We start from the raw sequence: 10,850 nt of genomic DNA, 5'->3' as shown, positions 1-10,850 counted from the left end.
GAAGGATCAAAGGGGACTATGAGAATTGTTTTGTGGAAGAAACACACACACACGAGGAAGTAGGACAAAGAGTGTGTTGTATTCCATCTCCACCCCTGTCCACCTCTCTAGGTTTTGATCTACTTTATTTTGGCTATACCAATTTTCTCTCTTTTTCTCAGTGTACCAATTTACACACTTCCTCTGATGGAATGTGGCTCTTGAGAAGAGGCCAGGTGCTATGGCTCACACCTGTAATCCCAACACTTTGGGAGGCTGAGGCGGGCGGATCACCTGAGGTCAGAAGTTTGAGACCAGCCTGGCCGACATGGTGAAACCCTGTTTCTACTAAAAATGCAAAATTAGCCAGGCGTGGTGGCGCATGCCTGTAATCCCAGCTACTCAGGAGGCTGAGGCAGGATAATTGCTTGAACCCAGAAGGCAGAGGTTGCAGTGAGCCGAGATGGCGCCATGGCACTCCAGCCTGGGCAACAAGAGCGAAACTCCGTCTCAACAACAACAACAACAAAAAAAAAAAAAAAAAAAAGAGAGAGAGAGAGAGAAGAAAGACTAATGGGAGATAAGGATGCAGGCCGGTGTAATAGGTGATAAGGATGCAGCAGCCTAGAAAGATGTTTAACTAAATTGAAAAAGACCTTAGGGATCACTCTGGTCCACCTTCTACCCCAATCCATAACTCTCTTATATGTGGAATAAATGCTGCTGGTATTGTTAAAACATTAATATTTATCTAAAATACCAAATATTTACTGAGAAATGGGGGAAAGTCTCTGAAAATATGTTTTTCAACAGGGAAAAAACATGAAGAAAAAACATGATGGCATTGTTTATGAAACTAAAGACGTTCTCAATCCATCTCCCAAAGTAACACATTGTTGCAAATCACTGTGGGTAAAATACAGTTTTCAGAAGGCATACATGACCCAACTTGTCAGCTCCCAGCCAGTTCCAGCCATGTCAAGGAACCCAGGTAAGATATTTGGATTAAACTAAGATAAATAGTTTACTTAGCATGTGTTTTTCTTGATATTAAGACCATAAAATTGGACATTAAAATATATATGTGTATATATATATATATATATTTTTTTTTTTTTTTTTTGAGACGGAGTCTCACTCTGTCACCCAAGCTGAAGTGCAGTGGTGCGATCTCAGCTCTCTGCAACCTCTGGCTCCTGGGTTTAAGCGATTCTCCTGTCTCAGCCTCCCGAGTAGCTGGGATTGCAGGCACCAACCACCACGCCTGGCTAATTTTTAAAATATTTTTAGTAGAGAGGGGGTTTCACCATGTTGGCCAGGCTGGTCTCGAACCCCTGACCTCAACTGATCCCCCCTCATAGGCCTCCCAAAGTGCTAGATTTACAGGCGTGAGCCACCATGCCCGACCCACATTAAATATATTATTTAAATATGAACTATAAGAAAATCTATTCATCCCAGTTCTTAGGTGGCAAAAATCTAAAAGTGACTTTGCTTCATGGTACTAAATCTCTTTAGTTTCTGTTAGCCCTGAATCATTGCTGTGATGACCAATTAAGGTAATCCCAAATGGGCTAAAATAGATCAAATTTATCTTTTAATAAAAATTAGTCTTTAAATTGGACCTGACAGTGTCAGTATTGTTAAGGTAGGGAACATTCAGATTAGATTTCTTCTTGATTTTGCCACAAGAGGAGAGAACATGAAGGAAAGATACATTTGAAATTTTGCTTTGCAAAAATGTGTGATTCCTAAATGTCCCAGAATGCTGGAAAATTAAAGTTTTATGTTTTGAAGAGCATTAAAGGACAGTGTCAGGTAAATTTATGAGGTTTTAGGCTTTTAGATAAAAAATATGCTGGATACCTGAGAGGGATTATGAACATTTATTTCAACCTAATATCTAATTTTAAAAGAATTACATGCCACTTGAGAAAGTGGAAATTTCAAGCATCCTGATAGTTGCTTGCCACCACACCAGATTTTTTTTTTTGAGATAGAGTCTCACTTTGTCGCTGAGGTTGGAGTGCAGTGGTACAGTCTCGGTTCACTGCACGCCCGGCTAATTTTTGTACTTTTAGTAGAGCCGGGGGTTTCACCATGTTGGCCAGGCTGGACTCCTGACCTCAAGTGATCCGCCCGCCTCGGCCTCCCAAAGTACTGGGATTACAGGTGTGAGCAACCGCGCCCGGCCTGGTATCCATTTTTTAGAAAGCACTGAATTGACTGAAATTTTGAATCTTCATTTGTTTTTGTTTTTTCGAGACGGAGTCTCGCACTGTCACCCAGGCTGGAGTGCGGTGGCGCGATCTGGGCTCACTGTAGCTCCGCCTCCCGGGTTCACGCCATTCTCCTGCCTCAGCCTCCCGAGTAGCTGGGACTACAGGCGCCTGCCACCACGCCCGGCTAATTTTTGTATTTTTAGTAGAGACGGGGTTTCACCGTGTTAGCCAGGATAGTCTCGATCTCCTGACCTCGTGATCTCCCCGCCTCGGCCTCCCAAAGTGCTGGGATTACAGGCGTGAGCCACCGCGCTCGGCCTGAATCTTCATTTGTTAATTCCGTTGTCAACAACAATTATTCCCCAAAGTCTGAGATTGTGTCACCTATGAACACCTTCTAGGAACTTGTATTTTTTTTTAAGAGACGTAATTCAGTTAACATAAAGTTCACCCTTTTAAAGTGTACGGTACAGAGGGTTTTAGTATACTCACAACGTTGTGCAATCGTCGCCACTATTCTAAGATTTTATATTTTATTGTGAACCCTTTCCAGTATGTTTTCACTGATCCTCAGATTCCTTGTGAAGCTGATCGCTGTCTTCCAGTGTTCTGTGGGCGTTGCTACTTTTGCCTCAAATGCTTTCCTAATTACAGTTTCACTTCAAAAGAAGAGGCAGGTGAAGTTACTAACGCTGCTGCCCTTGATTTAGAGTTAACAACCCACTAGCTAACGTACATGCTTATTTTCATGCCTAGAACTCCCGTTTTACCATACGCGAGTTATATGTCAAATCTCATTAGTGACTGGTAGTCTGGTGGGCCACCAATGTGCTTTCAATGCCTGCCAAACAATTAGAAACCAGGGATCTTCCAATAAAGTGGTGTCTCCCATGTCCTCCCACTTCTGGCCCAGGACACCTAGGTTGCCTTTCTGTTCAGGCAGCAGCGCGTTTCTCCCCTTCATCTTTATGATGCCACTGAAGAAATGAGGGATGTGCGGAATGAGGGGGCGGTGTGAGGGGGCACGAACTTGTTATTACGGCGTCGAGAACGCCAGATAGAGTAACCAAGGACTAATAGAATAAATACGCTGGTGTGTGTAATTCGGGCACCCGACCTCCCTAATTCCCGCTCCCGGCCTCCCTAATTCCCGCTCCCGCCAGTAGCCCGAGGCGAGCTACGCGCGCGTCGCCGCCGGCCTCGCCGCCATGTGCGCTCCCCATTGGCCACAGCTGGCCCACGTGACCTCTATCGCCTAACCTTGTCGTCCGCGCGCGCGCTTTTTCCGCCACAGAAAGCCTAGGGCGGGAACTGGGGTCTCACTGGTTGCGCGGGTCGCGCGGCTAGCTAAAGTGCGCGAGGTGGTTCCGAGGACCTGGCGGCGCTCTCTGGCGGGGAGCCTGAGACAATGCTTAAGTACTGTTCAGAGGAAAACTCTTACTGAGGAAGCAGGAGATTGAGGAGGTCCACCTCTCCCCTCAGTGGCTTCTGTCCGGGGCTGTGACACAGACAGACTGAAAATGGAAATCACAAGGCAGGAATGTGACTCGCTGAAGCCAAGATTTATCTCTTTGGGGGCGCTCTACACATACAAACATAACTCTTCGGGGGAAAATACATAATTTTTGTATGGGGGAATTCAAAGCCACTTTTTCTTAGAAGAGTTGAAGGTCGTGAGAAGTCCGGAGCAACCATCCTGATAACACATCGTTTAAGGGAAATTAGAAACTCCTGGGGAAACAAAGATGAGTAAAAGCAAAAGGAGGCCCTGCCCACCATTGCTGTGCGGGAATGGAGTGATTTGACAAGGGGCAGAAATGTAATAATTACTGATGGGAAAGGGCTAAATAAATAAATGCGTCTGCATGTGTGTGTAAGTAGTATAAATGGGAAATAGCATTCAGTAGAGAGTTCAGTTTAGCTTATTTTTCTCTTTAAGAGTGCTTGGATGCTTTGCTTACTTTTGCTTTTTTTAGTTTTTTGCCTCGAAGGCTCACCAACCCTTCCTCCTCTAGATATACATTTTCTTTTTTAATTCGTTCATTCATCCCAGAAATTCTAGGACCTACTGTATTCCAGGCAGTGTGCTGGGTACTGAGATGACAGTGATAAATAAAAACAGTACCAGTTCCTTCAGTCATGGAGCATATGGTCTGGTAAAGGAAGCAGACAGTAGTTAATCGCACATATCAATGTTAAATATAATGTGATAAGTGCTAAGGAGAGGTCTAGATGTCATAATGGGGGATTTGGCCTAGCAGGGAGATCAGAGAAGGCTTCCCTCAAGATGCAACCCCTGACATGAGACCTGAAGGGGTTAAGGGGGATGGAGGTTGCAGACAGAGGGAGCAGCTTGTGCAAGGGAGAACTGGGAGCCTCTCCCCTTCCAATTACTGCCCATCTCACCCATTTCCACTATACAAACATTAATCTTGCCCCTTAGTTCTCAGAAGACATTTGTTCTCTTAATTCCAAGTTCTTAGGGAGTGCCTGGTTGTAACCTACAATGATTGTTAAAGACAGTGTTATTCAATAGGTAAGTATACATATCTAATATACATATCAATATACATTTAATATACAATACATATTAATATACAGTCTAATATGCATTATCTCTGTTGTTTTGTATAAGAAAAATATACAATGACTGTAACAAATCGTAGGATATGATATATCCCAAAAAGTGCTGTAGACAAAGTAGTGAGAGATCACATGATTTTGGAAGACTCAAAAAAGACATCTTAGAGAAAGTAATTTTCAAAAATCATTGAGGTAAGATTTGGTCAGATAAAGATAGAATTTAGTTAGAGCATAAGGTTCTAAAAGAAGAGTAAGGAGGTTGGATCAATCAGTTGAAATACATTCCAAGGGCTTTGAAAACCAGTCTAAAGAGTTTGTAGAAACTAAGCTAGTGCAGTGGCTTGCCTCTGTAATCCCAGCTATTCCAGAGGCTGAGATGGGAGGATTGCTTGAGCCCAGGAGTTTGAGATCAGCCTGGGCAATGTAGCAAAACACGCTCTCTAAAATATTTTTAAAAGTTTGTAGAAACTAAAAAGTTCTATTTGTTTTAAGAACTTTCCTGAGATACTTTTTCTCCCCTAATATTTGTCTTGGAAAATTTTAAATCTACAGAAAAGTGGCAAAATTAACTCTGTGGTTATTCATAAACCCTTCCCACAGATTAATCAGTTTTGTTTTGCTTTGCTCTTTTTTGAGACAGGGTCTTACTCAGTTGCTCAGGCTGAAGTGCAGTGGCGCGATCATAGCTCATGGCAGCCTCGAACTCCTGGGCTCAAGTGGTCTTCCTGCCTCAGCCTCCCAGGTAGTTGGGACCATAGGTATGCATCATCAGGCCCAGCTAGTTTTTTGTTTTTTGTAGAGATAACATCTCACTTTGTTGCCCAGGCTCATCTTAACTCCTGGGCTCAAGTGATCCTGCCTTGTCCTTCCAAAGTGTTGGGATTACAGGTGTCAGCCACACCTGGCCTTGGTTTTTGTTGTTGTTGTTGTTGTTTTTAAATTTTGCCCCATTTGCTTTATCCTAAGAGCAAGGATATTTTTCTGCATAACCACAATACAATTATGACGCTTCCGAGATACTTTTTTTTTTTTTTTTTGAGACGGAGTCTCTATCTGTTGCCCAAGCTGGAGTGCAGTGGCACAATCTTGGCTCACTGCAACCTCCGCCTCCCAGGTTCAAGCGATCCTCTTGCCTCAGCCTTCCCAGTAGCTGGGATTACAGGCACACACCACCATGCCCAGCTAATTTTTTTGTATTTTTAGTAGAGATGGGGTTTCACCATGTTGGCCAGGCTGTTCTCGAACTCCTGACCTCAGGTGATCCGCCCACCTTGAACTCCCAAAGTGCTGGGCTTACAGGTGTGAGTCACCGCGCCTGGGCCCTGAGATGCTTTTAAATTTAAATTTTGAATAAATATTTATGAATTAATAATAAGTGACTTACCAATTTTAATTTTATAGCACATTGTAAGTGCTATATGTTTGCTTAAAAAATACATTTTCTTGGCTAGAAAAATAAAGAATATGAAAAGGCATACAGTGAAGACTCTCTCTTTCATTCTTGTCCCCCATCTGCTCAGTTCTCACTCCCCCAGTTCCCTATCTTAGGCAACTATTGTTCTTAGATTCTCAGGTATCTTTCCAGAATTTCTTTATGCAAGCATGGACAATTGTGAATATGGATTTTTGTTCCTATTTTTGGATGAAAAGTATCATATTAAGCACATGATTCTTACTTGCTGTGTCACTTAATATGATTTGGAGATCCTTCTGCATTAATGCTTAAATAACTTCCTCATTGTTTTTTACAGTGGCATAGTATTCCATTGTGTGGATATACCATAATTTATTTAAACTGTTCCCTACTGACTTACACTTGGGCTGTTTCCAATTACTTAATATTGAAACCAACGCTGCAACAGATAACCTTAAACATATTTCTGTTTGTAAAATTTGATTGATAGATAGATAACATTGCTCCCTACATAGGCTGTACCAATCTAAACTCCCACCAGCAATTGTGAGAGTATCCCCAGGCTTTTACAACAGTGGCTGACATGTTGTAAGTGCTATATAAGTGTTTGCTTAAAAAATAGATTTTCTTGTTTAGAAAAATAAATAAATGAAAAGATGTACAGTGAAAAGCCTACCCCTAAACCCACCTACTTAGGAGCTTACTCTTGGCTGAGGTGAATCAATGCATTGAGACCCTGGCCCTCTCTTCCCACACTATCTTCTCCTTCCCACTCTTGACTCTGTTGTAGGGTCTTGGAGATTTGGGGACCATTGCTGATCAAAGGCCAAATATTTCACCTGGTTCTAAACCGGGAGCTTTAAATATATGAATGTGCATTATTGTTGCTGTTTTACAACTTTAAATGAAAGGAGAGCTGACTTCAAGACAAATGGAAAGGTAGTGCTGTTTTTAGATAAAGCTACAGTGTAGCCAGCCTTTTTCATCCAACCCTAACCTAATCAACAAATATCTATTGAGTACTTCCTATGTATAAGGCACTGAGCTAGGTCTTAGAGTTATGAAATAGATACATGCCCTCAAGGATTTCACCATTTAGTTGTTTAGACAGGCACAAAATATAAATAATCATTATGTCAAGTTTCAGCATGTAAAATACACCTTTTGCTTTTGGCACACTCATTGCTTTCCTTCCTTTCTCCTTCCTCCTCTGCCCCTTTCCCTACCTAACTGCCCTGATCACTGAGCTGCCCAAGGCTTGTTGGTTTCCTTGTAGCTCCTTCATTTCTCCCAGTGTCCATTATTGAAACTTACTCAACTTGTATTTCACTTTCCTGATGCAGATATTAGAGTTTGTATTTCTCAAGTGATAATTAGTTATGATTAGTTATTCTGTTAAACTAATAGTTACAAATCAATATGCTTTTGATTGGCACAGGCAGGCCTAGCCCATTTGGAAGTAGGTGAAATTTGTTCAGTATTCCCATTTGATTCCTGTCTGGACAACTTCTCTCCTGGGTGAGCTCTCAACCCTCATTGATATCCTCACTTTTTTTCAGGTGATTGTCAACTAATCATTAGGGTGTTATTTCAAAATGGTTTGAAGTGAGGCTCTCAGGAGTATGTGTAAGTTTCAAGATACAATTTTATAGAAAACTGAAATGACAGGCAATAGGGTTGCAATTTTGATCAGAAGGCCGTAAGCCGCCGACTTAGGGACTTAGCCTTGGCTGAGGTGAATTAATGCCCTGGCCCTCCCTGCCCCACACGATCTTCCCCCTGCCACTCTTTACTCTGTCATGGGATCCTGCAGTTTTGGGGACCATTACTGTCAGAGAACTTTGAACCCAGCTGGCAGCTGTGGCTCAGTGGCCTCTGGAAGAGAGTGGGAGTGTAACAGTGGAAGTGAGTGGGTACTCTCCAGTGCCCTCAGGCACTCTTCCCTTTATCTTCTCCCGGTCAGCTTGCAGCCTGGCTGCCCATGGTGAAAGGTGATTTTTTTTCAATCTCTGTCACTCTATGTAGGTGGCTGCCTTTTCCACTCAGCAGAAGTGGTTCTCACTAGTTGCCCAATGTATTTAAAAGTGTGGATTTTTATAATGATGCTGTATTTTTGTTGCGTTAATTTTTTTTAAATCAAAGCAACTCAGATTCATGGAAACAAATCAACTAGTACAGAGAGCTTATGTTGAAAAGGGGCTTGGACCAGCACCTGGCACATAGAAAGCCCTCTATTTGTTGAATGAATGAATACATGAATGAACACAAAGTCAGTGTCCAGCCTGTCCTTTTCACTTCCACCCCATCCCACCATTCCATTACTAGCAGTGAAATTCCTTAATTGGTCATGTTTTCCAGTTTTCTAGATCCGTGATTCTTAACCCTGGGTGCATGTTAGAATCATCTGGGGAGCTTAAAAAACAACAACAAACCTATATGTAGTGTCATTCCCAGACTAACAAAATTACTTTTTTTTTTTTGGAGACAGAGTCGTGCTCTGTCGCCCAGGCTGGAGTGCAGTGGCGCGATCTCGGCTCACTGCAAGCTCCGCCTCCTGGGTTCACGCCATTCTCCTGCCTCAGTCTTCCGAGTAGCTGGGACCACAGGCGCCCGCCACCACGCCCGGCTAATTTTTTATATTTTTGGTAGAGACGGGGTTTCACCATATTAGCCAGGATGGTCTTGATCTCCTGACCTTGTGATCCGCCCGCCTCAGCCTCCCAGAGTGCTGGGATTACAGGCATGAGCCACCGTGCCCTGCCCACAAAATTACTTTTTAAGCCTCCAAGCTGATTGTCTTCTGCAGCCAGAATTCAGAACCAATGTTCTAAATAATGTGCATTTATGTTTATTCCTCTCTCTCTTTTTTTCTTTTCTTTTTCTTTCTTTCTTTCTTTTTTTTTTTTTTTTTTTTTTTTGAGACAGGATCTCACTTTGTCTCTGAGGCTGGAGTGCATTGGTGCAATCTCAGCTCACTGCAGCCTTGACCTCCTGGGCTCAAGTGATCCTTCCACCTCAGCCTCCCGAGTAGCTGGGACTGCAGGCATGCACCACCATGCCTGGCTAAGTTTTTGGTTTTTTTTTTTTTTTTAGAGACGAAGTCTCACTATGTTGCCCAGGCTAGTCTGAAACTCCTGGGCTTAAAAGATCCTCCTGCCACTGCCTCCCGAAGTGCTGGGATTGCAGGAGTGAGCCACCATGCCTGGCCTGCTACTATCTCTTGGTTAATCAAATTCATATCATCCATTGACTCCTTGACATGACAGATGAGGTTTAGCGCATACCGCACCCTCTCTTTTTCTCATATTTGATGTTAAATTATTATTTTGAGACAGAGTCTTGCTGTGTTGCCCAGGCTGAATTGTAGTGGTGCGATCTCGGCTCACTGCAACCTCTGCCTCCCGGGTTCAAGCTATTTTCCTGCCTCAGCCTCCCGAGTAGCTGGGATTACAGGTGCCCGCCACCATGCCCGGCTAATTTTTGTATTTTTAGTAGAGATGGGGTTTCACCATTGTTGGCCAGGCTGGTCTCGAACTCCTGACCTCAGGTGATCTGCCCGCCTCGGCCTCCCAAATTGCTGGGATTACAGGCGCGAGCCACTGTGCCCGGCCATTAAGTTATTTTAATACTTCTCTCTGTAGTCTTCATAAACTTAAATAATTTGCACTCCTATTTCTTATTTGATCCATGTTCAGCAATATCACATGAGCTCCCATTTTGTAAGATGAAGATACTAACTTCCATGTCTTCTTCTCACTCAGTCTTCTGGAGCCTTCTATTTGTTTCCTATATTTTTTAATTCTTACATTTTTGAAGTTGTTACCATTTGCATTCTGGCCTCCAGCCACAATCAGCTCTTGCTATGGGTAAGTTGTTTCTAAAAGTTACAAACCAATAAACTTGGTTTACATTATAGTATCTATATAGTGTCTATCACCAGGTCTAGTGATAGTAGCTGACATTTATATAATACAGGATTTATTGTATAGTAGGTACTTTATGAACATCATTGTTTAATAGTTATAATGATCAGAAGGTCCCTTTTTAAAAATGGGGAAACTGAGGCACAGAGAAGTTGAGGCTTACCTAAGAACAGGAAGTCAGAAAGTGACTGAGACAGAACTTGAACCATTTCCTACAGAAGGATAGGATGAATTTTTTTTTCTTTAGGTACAAGTTTAGGACCCTTGCCAGCTGGAGAGACAATGCACATCAAGGTCAAATACCTATTTTTCTCTTCTCTGTTTTGGGGAGGATTAAGGGTGGTTTTTGGGTCTGGTCAGTTTTCTTTTTTCCATTTCTGTTTATTTTTTTTAGAGATAGGGTCTGGGTCTTTTTTTTTTTTTTTTTTTTCTTTTCTTTTTTTTTGAGACGGCGTCTTGCTCTATCACCCAGGCTGGAGTGCAATGGCGTGATAGCTCACTGCAACCTCCGCCTCCCAGGTTCAAGCGATTCTCCTGCTTCAGCCTCCCGAGTAGCTAGGACTACAGGTGCCCACCACCACGCCCAGCTAATTTTTATACTTTTAATAGAGACGGGGTTTCACCATGTTGGCCAGGATGGTCTCGATCTCTTGACCTTGTGATCTGCCCGCCTCGGCCTCCCAAAGTGCTGGGATTACAGGCGTGAGCCACCGTGCCCGGCCTGGGTCT

The 10,850-nt window shown here is 42.9% G+C and overlaps 1 protein-coding gene across 1 annotated transcript in view; it reads left to right on the top strand.

The window, feature by feature from the left end:
* Window positions 1-792: 792 nt before the first annotated feature.
* The window catches only part of PXT1 (peroxisomal testis enriched protein 1), a 36,364-nt gene continuing 26,306 nt past the window's right edge, over window positions 793-10,850 (top strand). The window contains exon 1 of the mRNA XM_063666167.1: window positions 793-970. Within this exon, the coding sequence (XP_063522237.1) occupies window positions 802-970 (169 nt within the window). The 5' untranslated portion in view covers window positions 793-801. The remainder of the gene's footprint in view (window positions 971-10,850) is intronic.

This window comes from Pongo pygmaeus, chromosome 5 (assembly GCF_028885625.2).
Source record: "Pongo pygmaeus isolate AG05252 chromosome 5, NHGRI_mPonPyg2-v2.0_pri, whole genome shotgun sequence".
NCBI classification, from domain to species: Eukaryota; Metazoa; Chordata; class Mammalia; order Primates; family Hominidae; genus Pongo; species Pongo pygmaeus.
This window is presented reverse-complemented; position numbering and strand designations above follow the sequence as displayed.